General features: G+C 41.6%; 1 protein-coding gene across 1 annotated transcript in view; it reads left to right on the forward strand.

The window, feature by feature from the left end:
- The window catches only part of KMT2D (lysine methyltransferase 2D), a 124,716-nt gene that overhangs the window by 11,622 nt on the left and 90,137 nt on the right, over positions 1–22,957 (forward strand). Inside the window, exons 2-5 of the mRNA XM_081317957.1 lie at positions 18,671–18,735; positions 20,618–20,750; positions 21,305–21,522; positions 22,341–22,450. Coding sequence (XP_081174083.1) covers positions 18,687–18,735; positions 20,618–20,750; positions 21,305–21,522; positions 22,341–22,450 — 510 coding nt within the window. The 5' untranslated portion in view covers positions 18,671–18,686. The remainder of the gene's footprint in view (positions 1–18,670; positions 18,736–20,617; positions 20,751–21,304; positions 21,523–22,340; positions 22,451–22,957) is intronic.

The following is a 22,957-nucleotide window of genomic DNA, read 5'->3' on the forward strand; positions in this document are numbered from 1 at the left end:
TTTCTGGTTATTATCTCAGCCTGTCATAGTGCCACATTTTGTACTTTTATCTTATCAGGTAAACTTTGTTTCACACCTGTTATTCCTTCATTAACCATCTTTTAGACATATAGTCTATTCATAGAAGCAGACTTCATTATGGGTGGTGTTGATATAGATAATGATTTCTGGTTCTATTCTTTAAAGTTCTCCTTTAATATTTTCAATATTATAATATTTTGTTTTCTGCAAGTCCCAGTATTAATTGACATTAATTGTTATTGATCTAGCTTAATTTGGTCCATTCTAATGTCCAGTTTCTAAAATCATCATTTATCTTTCATTGTGACTTGCACTTGCCACGATAACCAAAATAAGTCTGTTTTCCCCAAGAAGTTCATTTTGTTATAATTAATTCCAAAATCAATATTTATCAAAAATTTATCTGGTCCCTTAATCTGTTGATAACTTTTGGATCAAAATCTTATTTAATGTTTTGCTTTTTATTTCAAGTTCTTTAAATTCTTAAGATTATAATTAATTTTTGTTCTGAGCTGAAAAACTTGTCCAATGAAGTTTATTTCTCAAACTTGCATTTATGAAGATTTCTTAATACCTTTAGAATAGTTTAGGCAATTTCCAAAAGTGAGTAATAAATGAGCTTTGTGAGCTTTGTGTTGTTTAAAAGGCTCTGCCACAGTTGCAAGCAAGATAACTAATCCCTTCACCCACAGGAGACCATTATCCTGGGGTTTGTTGCGAGAAGCAGCCATCTGGAGCACATGTGGGCGATCTCTTGTCTTCTCCTTATCCAGAGAGGTTAGAAAGAATTATCTACTCATTGGTTCCTTGTCAGCTCCACTTTTGCAGAGCCATCTTCAGTTTGCCATACAATAAGGCATGCTAGAGGTTCCATCTGTGAGGAACCTACTTTTGATAGGTCCCAGGTGGTGGGCCTTCTCTGCCTTGAGGCCCACTTTATGAAACTTTCCCTCCCCTCTTCCCCCTACCCCCCAGGTTAGGTTAGCTTTATCCCTTTGAATGTTCAGGAGGTCCCTCAAGACCTGCTTATGTCACCAGACTTGGGGAACCAGTGACATTTAAAGGTGATTCCCGTATTGTGGGTGATATGTGTTTGGTATACTTCTCTTTCCATTTGTGGTTTGTATACTCTTAATTCTTTTAATAATTTTTAAATTGTTTCTAATAACTGCAGTTGCAAGAAAAAGTATGTGAACCCGTTGGGATTACGTGGAGTTTTGCATGAATTGGCCATAAAATGCGCTCTAAACGTCATGTAAGTCACAACAATAGAAAAACACAGTCTGCTTAAAATAATACTACACAAACATTAGCTGTTGTCATGTTTTAATTGAACATAAGATGGAAACATTCACAGTGCAGGGTGGAAAAAGTATGTGAACCCCTAGCCTAATGACTTCTCCAAGAGCTAATTGGAGCCAGGAGTGAGCCAACCTTGACTCCAACCAGTGTGATGATATTGGATGTGTTGCTGACAGCTGTCTTGCCCTTTAAAAACACACACCTGTTTTGGGTTTACTGGTCTCAAGAAGCACTGTCTGATGTGAACCATGCCTCGCAGAAAAGAGCTCTCAGAAGACCTACAATCAAGAATTGTTGACTTGCATGAAGCTGGAAAGGGTTACAAAAGTATCTCCACAAGCCTTGATGTTCATGTGTCCACGGTAAGACAGACTGTCTACAAATGGAGAAAGTTTAGCACTGTTGCTACTCTCCCTAGGCGTGGTCGTCCTGTAAAAATGACTGCAAGAGCACAGCGCATAATGCTTAATGAGGTAAAGAAGAATCCTAGAGTGTCAGCTAAAGACCTACAGAATTCTCGGGCACATGCTAACATTTTTGTTGACACATCTACAATAAGGAAAACATTAAACAAGAATGGAGTACATGGGAGGACACCACGGAGGAAGCCATTGCTGTCCAAAAAAAATATTGCAGCACGTTTGAAGTTTGCAAAAGAGCACCTGGATGTTCCACAGCACTACTGGAAAAATATACTGTGGACAGATGAAACCAAAATTGAGTTGTTTGGGAAAAACACACAACACTATGTGTGGAGAAAAAAGGCACAGCACACCAACATCAAAACCTCATCCCCACTGTAAAACATGGCGGAGGGAGCATCATGGTTTGGGGCTGCTTTGCTGCCTCAGGGCCTGGACGGATTGTTGTCATTGATGGGAAAATGAATTCCAGAGTTTATCAGGACATTTTGCAGGAAAACGTACGACCATCTGTCCGCCAACTGAAGCTCTGCAGAGGATGGGTGGTGCAACAGGACAATGACCCAAAGCATATAAGTAATTCAGCAAAACAATGGCTTCAACACAACAGAATACGCCTTCTGGAGTGGCCCAGTCAGAGTCCTGACCTCAACCCGATTGAAATGCTGTGGCATGACCTTAAAAGAGCGATTCACACCAGACATCCCAAGAATATTGCTACACTGAAACAGTTTTGTGAAGAGGAGTGGTCCAAAATTACTCCAGATCGTTGTGCAGGCCTGATCTGCAACTACAGGAAACGTTTGGTTGAGGTTATTGCTGCCAGAGGAGGGTCAACCAGTTATTAAGTCCAAAGGTTCACATACTTTTTCCACCCTGCACTGTGAATGTTTCCATCTTATGTTCAATTAAAACATGACAACAGCTAATGTTTGTGTAGTATTATTTTAAGCAGACTGTGTTTTTCTATTGTTGTGACTTACATGACATTTAGAGCGCATTTTATGGCCAATTCATGCAAAACTCCACGTAATCCCAACGGGTTCACATACTTTTTCTTGCAACTGTACTTTTATATTGTGGTTTTATTTGAGTGTTATATTCTGGCCAGAGTCATTTCTGGTCAGATGAGTGGCTATATAAATTTGATAAATAAAATAAAATAAATAAATACCTCTCTCAGAAGTTCCCCATCTCAGTGACATTTTCACCACAGAGATTCTAAAGGCATATCACACCTCACTGCCAAGAAATATTTGAAGAACTCTAAAGAAGTCATTAAAGTCTATTAATTCTGAGAAAGCTACAAAACTATTTCTAATGCTCTGGAGTTCCACTGATCCACAGTCAAAAGCAAACTTAGAATGGAGAAGATTGGGGACAACGATTGTTACCCCCGTTGATAGGGCTCGCAACCTGGGCGTCCTCCTGGATTCACGGCTCAGTTTAGAAGACCACATAGGTGCCGTGACCAGGGGGGCTTTTGCCGAGGTTCAACTGGTGCGCCAGTTGTGGCCCTATCTGGACCGAGATGCCCTACGCACAGTCACTCATGCGCTCGTGACCTCTCGGTTAGACTACTGCAACGCTCTCTACATGGGGCTGCCCTTAAGGACCACTCGGAGGCTTCAGCTGGTGCAGAATGCAGCCGCGCGAGTTGTGATGGGAGTCTCCCGATACTCTCGTGTAACGCCTCTTCTCCGCGAGCTGCATTGGCTTCCAGTTGCCCTCCGGGTGAGATTCAAGGTGCTGGTGATGACCTATAAAGCCCTACATGGCATGGGTCTGGATTATCCTAGGGAGCACCTGCTGCCAGCATCAACTTCCCATTGTCCTGTGCGCTCCCATAGAGAGGCCCTCCTTAGGGTGCCGCCAGTTAGGGAGTGCTGGCGGGTGATCCCCAGAGGGAGGGCATTCTCTGTGGGCACGCCTGCCCTTTGGAATGATTTACCTGTGGAACTCCGGACCGCCCCCGATCTGCGTTCATTTTGCCGGGACCAGAAAACCTGGCTTTTCGATCTATCAGGCCTGGACTGAAGGGGTTTTAGCTTTTTAAATATTGTTTTAATTGTTGGGCTTAATTAATTTAATTTATTTTAATTTTATATTATCTTTTATATTGTATTTTATGCTGTCCTGTAAACCACCCTGAGTCCTTCGGGAATAGGGTGGTATAGAAATCTAATTAAATAAAATAAATAAACAGTAAATCTTCTCAACAGTGGCAGCTCTCTCAAAATTACTTAAGAGCACAGCATAGAATTGTCATGAAAATCACAACCCCAGACCAACATCCAGGGAATTGCAGGCCTCTCACCTGGTTTGTGTATGTTTGTGATTCCATCAGCAAAAAAGAATAGGTAAAAATAACGTTATAGAATAGCAAAATGCATATAATTGCTCCCTTGGAGGAATATATTAATTTTTGTCTCAAATTTGTCAAAAAGCATCTGGATGACCCTCCAGACTTCTGGACAAATGTTGTACAGGTAATACCGGAATTACAAGCGTTCACTTAACGCTCATTTGAAGTTAACGCGATAAGCGTCCCCTAGTGCTTAGGAGCAAGAAATTACGAATATTGCAGTACCACCACAGTTTTTTGCCCTTATGAGTGACCACAGTGGCACTGCAACATTCACCCTGACTATTCCCTCCCCCTTGCCCCCCGGGTCTCCCTAGGCACCAGGCCTTTAATACTCACCTTGTGAAGATCGAGATCCTTTGCTTTAGTGGCTGCTCCAGGCCTTTGGTGCATTCACAGAGAATGGAGGCCTAAAGTAACGCAAGATCAAGCGAGATCAGTGGGGGGAGATCTCACGCTACTGTTCTCACTTTATCTCATGGTACTTTAGGCCTCTGTTCTCTGCAACAGAGAATGGAACCGAAGCTGGGGGAACGCTTCTGCAGCCCGATCCGGGCGCCAGAGGCCTTTTCCAGGCCACTGCCGCCTGGATCTGAGGCCGGAGGATGTGTCCGCAGCCCTCTGGTGGCCCGATCTGGGCGCCAGATGCCTTCTGCAGGCCACTGCCGCTTGGATCTGAGGTCGGGGGACGCTTCCGCAGCTCTCCAGCAGCCCGATCTGGGTGCCGGACACTTTTCCAGGCTGCGGAAGCGTTTCCCGGCCTCAGATCTGGGCGGCAGCAGGAACCACGGCAGAGAGGAGATGGTTCTTTTCAAGCTGAGTCCGGCGTGGCAGGACGGGAGAGGGAAGCATGAGTTATCTTAGTGGTTCGGGAAGGTCTTGGGGGCCTGTTCCATCACTAGGCCCTCCATGGCCTACTCCACCCTGAGATACCTCATGTTCACTTAACGAGCCGCGTGTGTCTTAACGAGCAAGGGAGTGATCTCGTTCAAGGTATGAGATTCACTCCCACAAGTTTTCAAGTTACAAGTGGAGTGGGGAGGCTCCATTACACTTGTAACTTGAGGACTAGTTTCTGGATGACTTGCCATCATTGAAGGAAGCAGATTTTCACAGAACATCATGCTATGTTTCCATCACTGGAAAGTGAAGAATAAGTGGGTTATGGAACAAGACAATTCCAAGCATATAAGCAACACTTCTTGTAGACAGTAGATGACAAAGTCAACTCCATAGAAAAGTTCAGTAGTAGTTCATGTGAGAAAATTCTCAAATGTTAGTGAGTTGAAGCCCTTTGTCTTGGAGGAAATGGACTATGTAGTGATATGAAAGGCTAATCACCAATTATTGCAGCTAAAAGAAATGAACCAGCCACTGAATTTAACAGGTAGGCTAATTTATCCCACAGGCAGGTTGCATATTGAATGACTTTGTTTATAAACAAATTCCATACTTTGGTATTATTTGTTCACTCAGGTTCCCTTTATATAGTATAGCTATAAGACTTATGCAGAGTATTCATGGAAAACTGTCCAAAAATTCAGATAAACTCAAAAATGAATTTTTTAAAAGAACAGCATAAATTGCTGTAGTTCCATAATTGCTGTAGTCTGGCAATGAATGCTATTTTAAATATCTAAAATAAACAATATTATGATCTACTATAATCACAATTCTGTGACACAGAAATTATTTTCGTAGATTTGATTTGCAATTGTAACGTGACAGAGAGATCTAATTGTTTTTATTAATTGAGACTCATATAAGTGAAAAAAGTTTTATGTTTTAGTTAGAAGGCGTCAGTATAGAAAGCTATTAGTGAATTGTAATGTTTAGCCAACTGTCTGGTTCAAATAATTCATTTAAAAGCTTTAGTTAAAAATGTCAGGTGTGAACAACCAGATCTACATATAAAGAGTTCAGTTAACTGTTCTACTGTTCAAGCCTACACACAGGAGACTTTTCAGATTGACCATTTGAACCTGGATAAGACTAGATAAGGTTCAACAGCATTCAAGGGAGCGTCAGACTAATTCTGCATTTGATTTTTCCCCAGCTCAGCCAATCTGTCCAACAAAAACTAGACAATCCATGATTCATTGCGTCATCGTTTCAGAAATATTTCCTTACCAGATTCCTCAATGCTTTCAGCATGGCAGAGCTTCTAATATATTGCCTTCAAAATTCAGAGAGATAATTAAAAATTCAGAGAGATATTCATAAATGAATCTGCCTTGAAAATAGCCCATGTTCAGTACAAACACCAGGAGTTGACCACAGGAAATGTGTTATGACTTTCTATCAGTCATAAAATGTTTTATGATAGTTTTAATGATATTAAATGTTTTGTAACATTTGCCAGATTTCAATTCCATGGGAGTCATTGCTTCCAGATTTTGGATGTATTCTGTAAGTTAACCCATTTGTGGAAATATCTTGGTTCAAAAATTATTATCCTGCAATGCACTGTTTCACCTAGTTAAAGGTTGCACACAGACAAAGTTTTAGTAGTACCGGTATATGGATGTCTTTGGGTAGTGGGTCATTTTTTTATCAGGATTGCTGCAAATGTAAAGCAGAAGTCATATTGGAAGGAAATACTTTTCATTTTCCCCCACATATAAGAGAGAATGACTCTTTAGTTCTGTGAAATGTATTAAAAAATGGGTGTTTTTCTCAGAATTATTTTAATGCAAATTTGTTGTTTATGATGAAAAAATGAAGATTTAATTTATGTGACCTGGCTGTGGTAGAAAGTGTGGAGAAATTAATTTGTGAGTCAAAATAGTATTGTTAAGAATATCAGTGATTAAATTTTGAAGGCAATTTAAAAATAGCAAGACTACTAAAAGTCATAAGTTGTGTTGGTTGTAAATCGAGTCACCCACTTGATCTACCTGAGTTTTGCAGCAGTTGTTAAGTGAACAAGGTTGTTAAGCAAAACAGTGGTTCGCTACTGGCCAGTTTTGCTGAAAAAGCGAAATGCTGATTTTGGGAAAAATGTCATAAAATGCTGTCATTTAACTATGGGACATTGCAAATGACTGTAAATGTGGGCTGAATGACAAGTGACCAATATTTGGTCACATGATTGCGGGGTTGGTGGTTGTCGGAACTTTGAATCTGGGTCATAAGTACCCCCGAGGGAGATCTGAGTAGCTTTGAAAGATAAAGTCGAAGACTACCTGTAATGCCAAGTTACTGAGTATAGGAGAAGAGCAGGCAGAGCTGAGGGAGCAGAATTAAACAAGTCATCAGCCTAGAGTTGTTATGTTCCCACAAATGGTCTAATTCCAATCCCTCTTGAATTCTGTTAATACTTATTTGGCGCCAATTTAATATTTAACTTTGGTTGAGTAGGTTCTTGTGTATAGGTTTGAGCAATAAATCTAAACTGCAACTTAATGTATGGTCTTGATTCTTTGTGCTGACACTGCTTTTATTTTAACAAAGGAAAACTACATCACTGTTCCCCACCCTGGTGCCCATCAGATGTATCATGATTTTCTCTAGCCAAATTGGGATTGCAATGATATGACATCAATTTGAATAAGATTGAGCTTCAGACATACCTTGGTTATGGGGAAACTTATTTATTATACTTTCTTTTATACTCCTTCAGTCATCAGGATTATGGTAAGCACCCCACAGCAGCAACACAAGACATAATAAAACCATAATAATACAATTTGTTATAGTTAACAATTACGTAATCATGTTAACTATTGCCTCAAACCTTCAAGATGGGAGGCATATAAATTTAATAAATAAAAATAAATTATATTGAATTCTTTTTTTTTATTGAAAAGTTTTACAAAATTTTAATAATAACCCCCCTCCCCATCAACCCTCCCCCCTTCCCTCCCCCCCCCTGGACTTCCCAAAGCAGAATACAGGGTATTACATATAGCAATCTTATGCAAACATATGCTAAATATCTATTACAACGTTAACAAACCTTCCACCCTTTAACTCCCTTATAACAAAACTAAAGTAATTATAATAACACTTCTATAATTGTTAAGAATTATTCATATGCTGTTTGAAACTTTTTAGTCCCATATTTGTTCTGAATATAATCAATCCATCTTTTCCATTCCAAAATATATTTTTCTTGTGACTGTTCTTTCAAATATGCTGAAACTTTTGCCATTTCAGCTACGTCCATTACTTTAAGTATCCATTGTTCTATTGTAGGTAAATCTTCTTTCTTCCAATGTTGCGCCACCAACAGTCTGGCTGCCATTATTAAGTGTAACATTAATTTAGTTTCTATAATTCTTGAACCTGGATTTCAGAACCAAGCCTGCTAATACTTTAAATTGGACCATCCCACAGAACTAAGAAGAGTGCAATATATCACACTACATGAGGGTTCTCCAAAAGGGAGAACTGGTGGTACATTGGCACCTGGCAGGTGGTACGCAACCATCCTAGAAAAGTGCTAGCGGGGGAGGGGAATGAGCTGAACTGATGGCAGCAGCGCACAAGCCTGAACGAGAGACGGCTGGAGCTGCAGGGCTGTCAGGGCTCAGCGGAAGCACCAGGATCAGCACTGCTTTCCAGCTGATTGGCGTTTCTTTGGGGCTGTCAGGGCTCAGTGGAAGTGCTAGGATCAGCGCCCAGCTCCAGCTGGAGCTCAGCGCTGATCCCGACATGTCTGCTGAGCCCAGAAGAAGCGCCGATCAGCTGGAATGTTGCAGCATCCCCAGGGTCTTGTGATTTACATTCAGATGCTCGGAAGCTGATTCATATTTATGACGGTCACAGTGTCCCAGGGTCATGTGAAGTGACCAAAACCTGCTGCAACCACCCAGCAGACGGGGGGGGGAATAAAAACCAAACAACCCCCCACCCCACCCCCGCTACCAATCCTCAACAGAAATGCTCACAACAATGAAAACCTCAGACAGGAGGAAAAGCGCTGCCGGGCGGGCAGGCAGGTGTCTTGCTTGGCTGTGGCTTGGGGGACACTTTTCAGAGCCACTGTAACTTCAAACAGTCACTAAGCAAACTGTTGTAAGTTGAGGACTACCTGTACTTCATCACTTTTTTCTTTTCTTTTTTAAATTATCCAGTTTTTGACACCCTGCTAGGCGACTGGTGGTACTCAGATGTTGCCATATCCTAAAAGTGGTACAAGGGGTGAAAAGGTTGAAAAGCCGTGCTCCAAAGCAATCGGTATCGACTCCCAAAGTTTGTTGTTATTATTATTTGTAGTACTAGTTAAACTCATATTTAGTAAATGATTTTCATATAAAAAATATTTGGGGTCAGTGAACAATCTGAAACTTCATGGTGGGTTCAGTTTGAGGATCTCTTGCACTACACCGTCCATTGAGCGCAGGAGAGCAACAAGCATGGCATCTGGGTTGCTTGTCAATTTAAACTCATAATATAAAGTTCTTTTATATTTTGTTTTCCCAAATACTGCCTGCATCTTGCTGAACATTTGCTGAAAGCATAAAAAGTTCCGGTCCCTTCTAAAAGAAAAGCATTATTTTTCTTTAGTAGGGGGAGCTATGAGGGTGTTTCTCTTGGGGTGAACTGGATCCCCTGGTAACATCATGGACTTGCCTGTGTATTTTCTTGCCAACAATATTTGGTTAATAAGAATATGAAAAATAAAAAGTAAAAACGACTTGTACCTACTTTTTAGAATATGGCCTTCATATTTGCTGCCGAAAAGAGCACGCATCAAGACAGCTGAAGTAGTGCAACCCTAAACTACCCTAAAATGGCCTACAGAAATTATTAGTCATCTCCAGGATTTCAGGCTGATGGTTGGAGTCATCACACAATATTGGCTCTTTGATGGAGATGCCAAAGACTTGTTGATGGAGACCCCATTTGGCCTAGTGGTTAAGGCACTGCGCTGGAAAGCTAGAGATTGTGAATTCAAGTCCTAACTTAGCCATGAAAGCCAGCTAGGTGACTTTGGTGAGACACACTGTTTCAGTCTAACATACTTCACAGGGTTGTTGCTGTGGGGAAAATAGAGAATATTAGGTTTGTTCACTGCCTTGAGTTATTTATAAAAATAAAGGCAGGATACAAATAAATACTGCAAGTTGTGGCTCTTTTCCCTTCCCTACTTCCCTATTCCATTTGTCAGCAAATACCCTGCTAGATATTGGATAGGTCCATGCTGTGCTAAAAGTAGCCACTGAAGCCAAGCCACATCCTGGTTCTACAGTTTTCACTGAGCCATAAGGACCAAAGAGAATTAGACCCCTGCTATCAAAACAGACTTATTGGCTTTGGGCTAGTGATGTCTTTCAGCCCCATGTACTTGTCAAGAGGTGTTGTGCTGGGAGAAGATTGGAGGAGGGTGTGTTGCTTTGAAAAAAATGTTACATACAATACTTATATACCGTCTGTCTGTCTGTCTGTCTGTCTGTCTGTCTGTCTTATTTGATTCTGGATTAGCATGTTGTGTTAAGTTGGCCAATTGCAATTAAGTCACAAGTTCTATTTAAAATGCACCCTGCTCACCGCAGCATCTTGCAGTGTCTATTTCAGTGTTAGGAGTTGTGTGTTCTAATCATTGTAGGTGGACCTCTCTTTGTGTAGATTTTGGTGCTGCTATGTTGATTCTGGAATTTTGGTTTGGCAACAGTAGTGTAAGTGTTGGTTCTGATAGTTACAGCCCAAACTATTAGCCATTTTACGGAATCAGCTCTGTATTTTATACTCCAACTGAAAATTGTGAACTTTGATTAATGTGTGTAGCTACATCTTTAAAGCAATCAAAATAGTGTGGTAAAACCACTTTACTTCTTGTCCTCTTTTTAAAATAATTTTAAAATAATACAGACCCAGTAGCATTTGGTAGCATTATGCTGCAAATAGTCTAACTGGGAGAGAGAACTCGTAATCGGAAGAGTGGTGACCTTTCCTATGATATGTGACCTTTGACCCAGGAACAGAATTCACTTCTGGTTCTCATCTTTTCCTCTGCTCCAATTCAAAAGTGTGCTTGAACATCTTGAGTTCCCTGAACACCTCCTGACAAAAAATGAGAAACAGGTTTTTTGTTGCAGCACTCAGTGAAGATGTTACTTGATTTATTTAAAGAAGCTCATGGCAGAAGTGAGCAGTAATCTTTTTATTCCAGTGCACGATGGGTGGGTAGGGGGGTTAAAATGAAATGTAGCTAATGTGATCCCAGTTTTCTTTTTTCTAGTTCAGAGGTCCCCAACCTTTTGGGCCCCAGGGACTGGTTCCGTGGAGAAAGGTTTTTCTGTGGACTAGAGAATACGTGGTTTTGTGTGCTGCCTGCATCCCATGGATGGGGCTTTGCTTGTTTGTGTGGACCGGTTGCTGGCATGCCGCGGCCCGGTATCGGTCCATAGACTGGGGGTTGGAGACCCCTGTTCTAAATCTAGGGGAACTTGAATGATTCAGTGCAAGTGGTGATCTTCTGTTTTATCAGCCTGGGTCCTTTAGCTTTAAACGGCAGCATTCTTGCAAACTGTATATTGTACTTAAGATCTTTGTCCACCTCTCCCTCTTCTCTTAAATTTCAGAAAAATGGCATTGCTGGGATGACCCGTGTCAGAAATGTATGGCATCTTTGGGTGTAGAATAATGAATTTTAATATAATTGCCCCCCACTAGTTTTTCATTGGGAAATTATCAAAATCCAAACTATGTTGACTTGCATGTAGTGGTTGTTTGAAGAATGATATTATTTACAATATTGTTTTTCTATTTCTCACTAAGCTGTTTACTCTTACAGCAGTTGGTGGTATCTAGCTGAGTTTAGCTGATTTGAAAATTGAGCAGGGTCAGGCCTACTTAGAACTTTGGATGAAAGAGCACCAGGAAATGGCAGAGCTGTAGGCTAGATTGGGAATTAAAAACAAAAAAAATCTGACAAAAGACAATAGCAAACAATTTTCATATTGTTGCCAGGAAAGGAAACTAGATAGCTATGTCCATGAAGTCAAGAGACATCAAATTTGACTTAAGGGAGACCTGGCTGGTTTCACCGGCTTGCAAACACTGGTTGTATTGTGTCAAGTCATAATGTTGCTTGTTTGAACTCAGTTTTTCTTTTTAAATGTGAAATTCACTAATATGGCATAGTTACCAAGTTATTATTAAAACCTGGTTAAGGCCCATTTCAGTTTGGCTCAAGAGGTTCTGTATGATAAACCTATTAACTAAACAGGTCGGGATTTGTAGGATCTTGTTTTTTAAGCTAATTCTGAAAATAGTGACATTACAAGTTATGTCTAGCTTTGACTTTGACTTGGCAATGAATTCTAGATTGATAGAGATGACCTGTGTTTGCTTCCCACTTTCCTGTTAGTTTGAAAAGGTGCCTAGTTCAAGCTTTCCTTCAAAATGGGAGTTTCCATTTGCAAGAGCCAAGGATTCTGCTGCTATGGCGATAGTGCAATTCAGGCCTAACAAAAACGCAAAACCAAACTTTTTCAGTGGGGTAGGACAGGGTATGGTGCAGATTGGACAGGAGAAAGGACAGAGAGTGGCATGCTTGTCTCTTTATTCATCCTGGCATAAAGTAGCCCAAGGTAGCTGATGATTAAAGGAGAATTGGGTTCTCTTGAGCTACAAGGCCTTGCCTGGAACCTAGGCCCTAAAATAACAGCTTAAGAAAAGGCTCCTCTCCCTCACCACTCTCCACAAGGTTTTAAGCAGCTGCCTTCTAAGTTATGTTTCAGGAGTAGTCCAGGTTATCAAAGTTGCAGCCACTTGCCCTGGAAAGTCGACAGGGTACTTAGTCTAAACGAGGTGTAGGCAACCTTGGTTCTTTTATGACTCGTGGACTTCAACTCCCAGAATTCCTGAGCCAGCCAGCCATGCTGAGCCAGCCATAGCTGGCTCAGGAATTCTGGGAGTTGAAGTCCATGAGTCATAAAAGAGCTAAGGTTGCCTACCCCAGGTCTAAACCAATACATTTGGCTTACTCCCTTGCTAGATGAGGCTCCAGAATTTATTTTAATGCCACTAGTTTTTATATGCTTTATTTTATGAAGTCACCATTATTAAGGGAGCATGTGACAAAATCTCCGCATCAGTAAAGAAAACATGAAGGAAGGGTCTAGCTTCTCAAGAAACTGCAGATTAATTGCATGCTTGGTCTAATGTCCTTTGAAAACAAAAAAAAAAGGTTTTTGGGGAGGCGGGCTAAGTTGCTTTTTCTACATGAGACCTGCAGAACCATGCCTGAAATGAAGTCTGGAGAGCACGGCTGGAGGGAAAAATGAAGTGGGAAAGCAGCTTGGGTGTAACATTTTGCAAAGTGATCAAAAGTATCCCAAAGGATCCAGTAGTGACTGGCATCTTAGCTTTCTCCAGGTCCCTCTCCTTTTCTTTTCTCTGCCTGACTCTGTATATGTTTTTCCTTGCATGAATTCAGTGCCCTTTCTATGCTATTCATCCTGTTTGGCAGAGCTGTGCATAGATCCAAATTTCAAGAGCCCTGTGTGTTTCTTAGTGCACACAAACACTTTTTTGGCCCTGAGCCCAGGAAAAGTCACATCTGTTTTAAGATGGTACTGACAGATGTTACATGGGCACCCATACAGTCCCCAAGTCCCACTTTCACAGATCATTGCACAGTAGGACTCTTTGGCATTAAGGTGCCTCGGTGCTTTGCATATTATTTACACCACTTAAAACAGCTATTTTTCTTCCCTTTGTGTGTATTTGTCTGTATATGCCCTTTTGAGTTGCCTGACTCCTGGCAATAACATAAAGAAGTCCCTGGAGCTTTCCTAGTAATATTTTAAAAAAATGGTTTGCCTTTGCTGCCGTCTTGGTTCTGAGAGTAAGTACCTGGCCCAACCTCACCCAGCTGGCTTTGTATCTAAGGTAGAACTAAAGGTAAAGGTAAAGGTTCCCCCGCACATGCGTGCTAGTAGTTTCCGACTCTAGGGGCCGGTGCTCATCTCCGTTTCAAAGCCGAAGAGCCAGCGCTTGTCCGAGGACGTCTCCGTGGTCATGTGGCCGGCATGACTAGACGCCAAAGGCGCACGGAACGCTGTTACCTTCCCACCGTAGTGGTCCCTATTTTTCTACTAGCATTTTTACGTGCTTTCGAGCTGCTAGGTTGGCAGAAGCTGGGACGAGTCACAGGCGCTCACTCTGTTACGCGGCACTCAGGATTCGACCCGCCAAACTGCTGACCTTCTGATCGACATGCTCAGCGTCCTAACCCACTGAGCCACTGCCTCCCTAAGGTAGAACTAGAACTCCCAATTTTCTGGTTTCTAGCCCAGTGCCTTTAACTACTTCACCATATTGACTCTTTAGTTACAGTGCTACCCTTAAATGTATTTCTGGTATCTGCTGAGGTCCTTAAGGATCTGATAAGGATGAAAGCCCAGTTGCACCGTTAAGACAATCCTATTGTAACTTCTGAGTCATGGTTTTCAAGGAGGACTGTTTCTTGGAGTCTATATCTTATAGTCAAACCAAAATCACCGAAGAAAAAGCATAGATGGAGGTGGTCCCTAGGGCATTTGATTTCTAGTCCTTTCTCTAGTCCCCCTGGCTTAATGAGTTTTGCAGATCTTCATTCTGTGGTGGACATCCTGCTGGTGCAGCCAGAGGGTTGGGATCCCTGCTTCTTCTACAGTTTTGGACTGCCTTTTGTCTCCTGCTCTCTCTCATCCCTGCTTCTTCTAGGAGGAACATCAGCTGAAATATTTTCTGTTGCTTTCTGTGTTTTTTAGTTGAGGTCAGTCTATATACGGTAAATGCCAAAGGACTGTGCACAGACAGCTTTGCCCACCTGTTCCTCATAATGGAGGGCTTCTTCCTGTTCCCTTAACAAGGCAGTTCTTCCATTGGGAATTATTGTTTTGAAAGATGGCTGTGAGGCAAGTATCACTTTCCTGGATTATAGCAATAAAGGTGAATTACAGTATTTGTTATCTCTCGCAGGTAGGGATGGAAACTGTCCTAACCTGACCAGCTGTTTTTGAATGGTTTTGCCTTGAAGTCATTTTCCTTGGTTGGGATTGCAGAATCTACTTTAGAGGCAATAATTAGAGAAGACTACAGAAAAGTTAAAATGTGGAATGAAATTCAATAGCTTTGGTCATGTTTGGGCACAATTTAATAATGGATTCTCATTCTCCATAAATTCAGTTTAATGTTATGCTCTTACAAGAGATCTTGGGGAATTTTTTTAAAGCAATAAGGATTCATTAGTTGCCTGTTAGCTTTTTGGCGTAGCTCCTGGGTACCTAACTTACCTTCCTGGACCACCTGATTTTATATATCTATTTATTTTAATTAAATGATAAAGTAGTATTGCTCTAAAGCAGTGTGCCAGTTTTGAGCATCATCTGCCCCAAAATGCCAAAGACAAGTTAAGGCGATAGCATTTTGAAGGCTTAGAATGATTGGAGAATGATAGAATACTGGAGAAGAGAGCGCTGAATTCAACAGAGAGTAATCTCACCAGTTTGTCCTTTGGAAAATGGATGTACTATAATTGGCTGTGTTCTCCATGGCAATTTGGTGAGAGTGCTTCTGTATTGCCATCAAAATTCCAGATGTTCCCATTGACTGAAAAAATATTACGAATTGTGCATTTTCACAATGTGAGCAGAATAAGTGAATAAACCAGTTTGTTTTAAGATTGTAAGTCATTATTGTCACCTTACTGATTGCAATCGTAGCTTACTGTTTGGGTGATGGGTAAGTATAGCATGCCTTTTATAGGTTTCCTGGTTTAATCCTAATTTATTTTTGTATCTTGCCCAAACCTGAAATGTTAAAAGAATGGAAACTAAATCAGAAATACTGCTTCTGCCAGACCGAATCTGGTTTGTTTAACTAAGTGTGTCCCAGTTTAAGTTATGAGATCAGGATGAGCATAGGAGTAGGAAAACCATAAATGACTTTACTTAGGGCAGACATGTCAAACTCACGACATCACGTGACGTTGCACGACGTGTTGGAAGAGTTTTGCCATTGCCGGCAATGGGGTGGGCATGGCTTCTGGATGATGCGTCCGGCCTGCGGGCCAGCAGTTTGACACCCCTGACTTAGGGATTTTGCATGGTTTTTATTCAAGAACTTTAAATGGGGCATTGAACTAATTGATTGCTCTAGTAACAGCACAGGGACGCGGTGGCTCAGTGGGTTAGGACGCTGAGCTTGTCGATCAGAAGGTCGGCAGTTTGGCGGGTCAAATCCCGAGTGCCGCGTAACAGAGTGAGCGCCTGTTACTCGTCCCAGCTTCTGCCAACCTAGCAGTTCGAAAGCACGTAAAAATGCAAGTAGAAAAATAGGGACCACTACGCTGGGAAGGTAACAGCGTTCCGTGCGCCTTTGGCGTCTAGTCATGCCGGCCACATGACCACAGAGACGTCCTCGGACAAGCGCTGGCTCTTCGGCTTTGAAACGGAGATGAGCACCGGCCCCTAGAGTCGGAAACGACTAGCACGCATGTGCGGGGGAACCTTTACCTTTACCTTTTACCTTTAGTAACAGCAGGATGGTCTCTGAAGGTTACTTTCAGGTAATTTATGTCAACATACCTATTAACGGGTAAATGGAATCCATCTCCTCGTCCACTTTCTTGTTTGCCATAAGAAATAATAAGCATGATTCTTATTTACTGAAAGGACATTAATTTGAGAGATGCAGACACTGCTTCTTAGTTTATTTGGTCACACTTGTCAGAATATATTTGGAATTGGCTGGGGATTTTAAGAGTTTTAATCCAATACATGGAATGTTATATGTTTCTGGTGATCTTTCTGATTTTTGACGTTGTTGGCCTTTTTGTCTTTTATTTTTATTTTTGTGGAAATAGTGTGATGTAACCTTGTTTCACTTGCAGTTTTGTGTTTAGCATTTGGGAGTTTCAGTTTCAGGTTTTTGCTTATATTCGGATTTATCTCATACCTTTGTACTGAAAACTAGAGATGTTGTAAGGCAAAGGCAGACATAATCTATTAGGATTACTGTAATACTATGCATTATTAAATATATATTATTTAAAATCCACCTGAGAAACCAAGTTCCAATAAACTACATTCAGAAGTCTTTTAGCTAGACTGCTTTCTTTCCTTCCCATAAAGCCATTATTACCTACTGCCCTTTGGGAAGATTCCTAGAATTTTTTTCAGTATGTTTTAAAAAATGCACAGCCCCCCCCCCAATATTTGTTGCCTATAGCCAATGCTTGAGGGGGGCGGGCAGTCTTTTCTTCAGAGGCAATGTAGATATAATTTTTAGTAAATAAATAAAATAATTGCCTTCCTAGAGCTTGGGTGAAGATACCATTTGCAGTTTTACGTACATATCTTTGTGTTGGTTACAGAGTAATGTTATTTTCATACAAGGAACTTAACACAAAGTTGTGAAGTCCTCTTTTATGGCTGGAGCTCTTAAATTAAATGTCAAGAAAAGGAGGGGAATCTATTCCCCCCACCCCCATACCACTGATAATAATCCTTTGAGCGTGAGATTTCTCTCATATAACACTTTTTAAAAATATTTGATTTGTATTTGATTTTATAATGCACTTTAAAAAGCCCCAAAGTTGCAATATTAAAAGCAAAGGTTACACGTTTTCATTTGCACTTGACATGTAGTAGCAAGAATATCAAACTAAATATATTGTGTTATATACACAGTGGATGTTTGTGTTACAGTGCCCTGCAGTTACATTTAAGATAACATTTTAAAAACGGGTAAGAATCTCTGCACACTGAATGAACCTATTACTTCTATGAAACTATTATAGCCCTTAGAATTTTAATACTAAATTCAAAATACCATAAATACATTTAGTGGCATAAATTGAAACTGGGTTTTTGTAGTGTGCATTCAGGTATGCTTGGATGCATTGATCGGGGCTTTCAACATCAGAGAGGCCAGTGATTTGATCTTCCTTTTTGTTCCCCCACAGTTGTTCTTTGTTACACTGCTTATGCTGTTGCCCAGCCCTCCCCAATCTGATACCCTCTAGATATCAGGGGTGTCAAACTGCCGGTCCATGGGCCAGTTTCATCATACCGAAGCCACGCCCACCCCATTGCCAGCAATGCAAAAAGAGTCGCGACACGTCAAGTGACGTGGCGAGTTTGTCACCCGTGCTCTAGATGTGCGAGACTGAAACCCCTAAATATGGCAGCCAACATGGCAGTGAACAAGGGGGTTGTAGTTATCACAACTAACAGGACTCCAGGTCAGGGCATGCTTCCTAGTTCCAAGCTCATGCCAATCTTTTTTTTTTGGGGGGGGGTATCCTCACTTCATCATTCAGATAGTAGACTAGATTATGGAAGACAAGTGGCTATGAAATTGGCAGACATAACCATGTGCCTGTGTTAACATAAGTCTTATTATATGAACATATTTTATTATATTTATACCTTACTGCAACCAAACAGCAGCTCTCTCAGCGATTAACACAGTATAAGGAGAAATGATTTGAAACACCCATCGTGCTCCATTAACGCTCCTCCATCCAATAGCAGCATAAAGGATGTAGTCATAAATTAGAGTAGCTACTTAATGAAACTGGTGAAAGAAAGTGAAATGAGCTGTTTTCTGTGTTCTCTAGGTCTCTCTGAGACAGAATGGATGATCAGAAACCACCTGGTGAGGACAAATGCTCTGGTACACCAGGTAGGTATGCCCATTTTGGTCTTTTCTCTTGATGAGCAGTTTTAGGCAGATCTATGACATCATGTAGCACGAAGGTGGGTGGATAGTAGTATTTAGAAAAACATGCAGGCCGCAGCTATAGAACAAAGGACATCCTCCTCCAAATTACACCTACAGTGGCTAGTCACAAATTTTCTTTGATCCTGGCAAAATGGCAGTACATGCGTCATACCTGAGGACAACAGGCTAGTTTAGGGTGCATAGGATAGGTTATGGGGCCGGGATTTGCTGTCCAACAGAAGTGGCTATTTCACTCTGACTAACACCTGAGCTTACTCTGCTATCACCAACAATTTTGTGCTTACAAAGAGGGTGCATTTATATATCTCTTGGACTCCAGTTAATCCACTTTCTAGAATAGCCAAATAGATGGGAGATGACATGGCGAGGGGGCACGTTTTAAACCGAAGAAGATAAAAGACCTGCTTTACACTAGAAAAAAATGACTTTTGAAAATGGTACATGTTTTACCCTTGGGAAGAGTAAACTGTGGTGATTAACAGATATTCTCAAACTATTTGACCGGCCTGGCCATGTGAATAGAATTCAGTTTATCTTCAGTCCGGTACTGATGAGTAGGTTCTTAATATGCTTTTGTACAGGGGCAGGTCGTTTGGGCTATTTACTACCTGTTGTTTTTCCCAAGGGGCATTCAGCTTATCAGAGGTTTAGCATACTTTATTTCTCCCTTAATTTCCACTGGAAAATTCCAGAAATACAGCTTTATATGATAATTTGCTGCTGGCTATCAGCAAAATGTTCTTGGAGGCCCCAGTAGTGTCAAACCAGGGTGGGTGGGTAGGTTGTGTATATAAGCTTGAGATTGTCTACTTTAACAGAAGGGTGCTTTTAATGTTAGAATTTTCAGTGATTGTTGTTCTCTTTCAAAACTAAAATGTCAAAAAAGGTTTAGATGTTCCAGGGCTGTGAAAAGTGGCCCTTTGATCTAAGTCACTTTCTCCTCATTTTCAAGCAAAGCTTTGTGCAGATGGCAGGGCTTCCTATCAGCGTGCTCCGAGGCTTCTTCACGAGAAGGATTGAGGGTGGTGGGCTCTTAATTGACAGAAAGGCTTAAGTTTTCCACTTTGAGAGAGAAATGGGCTTCTGTGAAATACAACTGAATGGAATCCGAATATAAAGAACAATGTATGTTACTGATTCTGTGGTCTAGCGAAAGAAAAGGGATAATTTTGACTTTTCATCATGGCTTTTGGGTGTGTTGGGACTGCAACGTCCACAATTCCCTATAAACGTGGAGACCGTGTGAGATCACTGAGAGCTGCAATCCCAACACATCCAGAAGCTGTCTGGTTGGGGAAGGTCTTATGGGATGGTTCCAGTACTCTGCTTAAATGATTTGTAAAGATGTATTTTATTCCATGTTCATACCTGGGCAGGAACGGTAGTCGTTCATGTCCTTTTCTTACGAAAGGTTAATGGAAGTTTTATTTGCTACACGTGAGCGTAGTCTCAACATTGTTTTCTTTTGTGCAATTGGGAGAAGAAAAAGCAGGTTGCAAAGAACGTCTAGTGTGGTGGAATGTTGTGAAATAACCTTTTGTTCCTTCTCTAATGTGCCACTCAGTCCTGCATCCTGATACTTCATCTGTGTAATTTGTATGTTACATATCCTCCACTTTCAGACACTGGATTCATAGTTTGGAGCTAAGGAAATGCCCATCATTATTTGTCAGGAAATACTGAAATAGATATAGAACTTGCTGATTTTTTTTGGAGGAAGATCCCCTTATGCTTTGACGTCCTCAGAGCAAGCCATGTGGCAGAAATCAAGAGTCTTATACCAAGGTGCCACACCAGAGTCTTAACAGATGTCCTCTTGCAGCAGCAGATGGAATTGTGTCCTCAGAAGAGCAGGGCAGCGTGGAAGCTGATCCTCTGAAGCCGCCAGAAGAAGGCCTTGTGAGAGAAGCACTGGACACGGTGGATGTTAAAGAGGAATTCCTCCAGACTTGCAGGTGAGAAGTTATTTAAAACCAGGCAGGTAGTTTTGGCTCAGTTGATTAACACTGAACCTAGGGGGTAGATTAGCCTGGATGAATGCCAAAGGTTCAACCCGAGGTTTGTAGGACCTTGCTTGCACTGAATGTGAAGCGGAGTATACATGATTTTGATAGCAGAGAACATTTCTAGTTCAGGGTTGAACTCCCGGGTCCTTGGTGTTCTCTGAGCTTGGTTGTTGTTTTTTTTCTTTCCTGAAGACATAATGAAATGCCTGCAAGAAAGCCACCAAGCTCAGAGAGCACCAAGAACCCCCCCCTCACCCCCACCCCCAGGATATACAAAGCTGTACGGGGATAAAAGAAGCCTGGAGTGTTTATGTGTTATGGGGGTTGGTAGGATCCCACAGATATTTCGATCTGGATGGCTCCTCTTAAGAAGGCTTGGTATTTTGGTTGCTTGTGGAATCAGAGAGATTTTCATTCCTTTGCAGTGATGAGCTTTCTTCTTCTCCTTCTCCTCCTTCTCCTTCTCCTCCTTCTCCTTCTCCTTCTTCTCTTGCCTCCTTCAGCCTCCCACCCAAACGCTGTGCGTTCTGTAACTGCAGCAAGTGGAGCTTACATGGGCAGCGAGAACTGCTGCGATTTGATCCTGCACCTGGCTGGACAGCGGATCTTTCTGATTTGCCAGAAGGGAAGCAGCCTGCCTCTACAGAAGCTGGAAATGATGATCTTACTCTGATTGGCTTTGCAGACAGTGTGTCAGCACGGGAGATTTTTGAGCCAACAGGTGAGTGACAGGCGGGGGTGGGGGGGAAGCTTCCATCAAGGGAAGCCTGGTTTTTATATTCATTATGAAGTTCAATGGTAACACACAAGGCTCCTAATGATCCAGTGAAAGCTCCATCCTGTCCCTACGTGTAGAATACTGTCAGTAAACTGGAGTGGCAATTATTGCAGCTTCTTAACTTTTATTTTCTCCCTCCCTCCTTCTCCTACTTCTTACCTCTGTGTGTGTGTGTGTGTGTGTGTGTGTGTCTGTGTGTGCGCGAGTGTGTGTGTGTGTGAGTGTGTGTGTGTGTGTTACAGTTAGGGAAAATTATATGAGGAGAGGGAAGCCTGTTAGGCTCAGCTTCCCATTAAGTGGAATCTGAGGCCTCCATACTAGACTCAAATGGCAATTAATGGACTTGGAGACATTTTTAAAGAAACAGAACATATACTCAGTATACGGCATATACTCAGTCCCAGGAATCTTCTTTTCCATGCCAGAGCCAAGGTTTCAGTACTTTCACAAAACCACTTCTAAATTTCTCCCCTCACCTGTTTTCATGTCAATAGTTCTGTGGAAGAGGTGTTGGGAATAGCTGCTGTTTCTGAATAATTAGGGATTTGAAATGGTAATTCCTGTATGGAGGTGTAGCAGCAGAGCTTGGAATAATAATAATACATTCTTCCTCTTCAATTATACCTCCTTGTTCATTCCAAATTCTCTCCCTTATCAACTACCTCTAACCGGTAGGTCTCTCTCCTTGGCTGAACTTCTCACTCTCATAAGTGAAGTTAGCTTTGCATTTACCTATTGTTTTCTTTGCCTTTCTTTTCCAGGGCACTTCTGGGCTCATCACTGGTGTGTGGTGTGGTCAGCTGGAGTTGTACGTGCAGAAGGGTCGTGGCTGAGCCTTGTTCACAAGGCTGTCATCTCAGGGATTGCACAGGTCTGTCCTGAGGGAGGGAGGGAGAGTTCCGTTTTAGCTGCTAGTGAACAAGGACAGAGCTTTGCAGACTCTTGGTTAAAGGGATTCCACAGGATGCGGTATCGTGTACCATCAGTACAGGTAGTCCTCAACTTATGACCATGGTTGGGGCTGGAACAGCTGTTTGCAAAGCAATGCAGTCATTAAGTGAGTCGTGCAAGGTTGCTAAGTGAATTGCCACGGTTCTTTAGCGAATTATGTAGTTAAGCAAATCTGGCTTCCCCCATTGCTTGGCTTCCCCCCTCAAAAAACAACAACAACAAAACAAAACCCAGAAGGTTGCTAATGGTGATCACATGACCCCATTTATAATGCTATTGTAAATATACCGCTCAAAAAAATAAAGGGAACACAAGATAAGGCATCCTACTATTAAATACAGTACATTGTGTTGTTTAAGTGTTCCCTTTATTTTATTTTTTGAGCAGTGTACATGCCAGTTGCCAAGTGTCCGGATTTTGGTCATGT

The sequence above is a fragment of the Vipera berus genome, assembly GCF_964194415.1.
Source record: "Vipera berus genome assembly, chromosome: 2".
NCBI lineage: Eukaryota > Metazoa > Chordata > Lepidosauria > Squamata > Viperidae > Vipera > Vipera berus.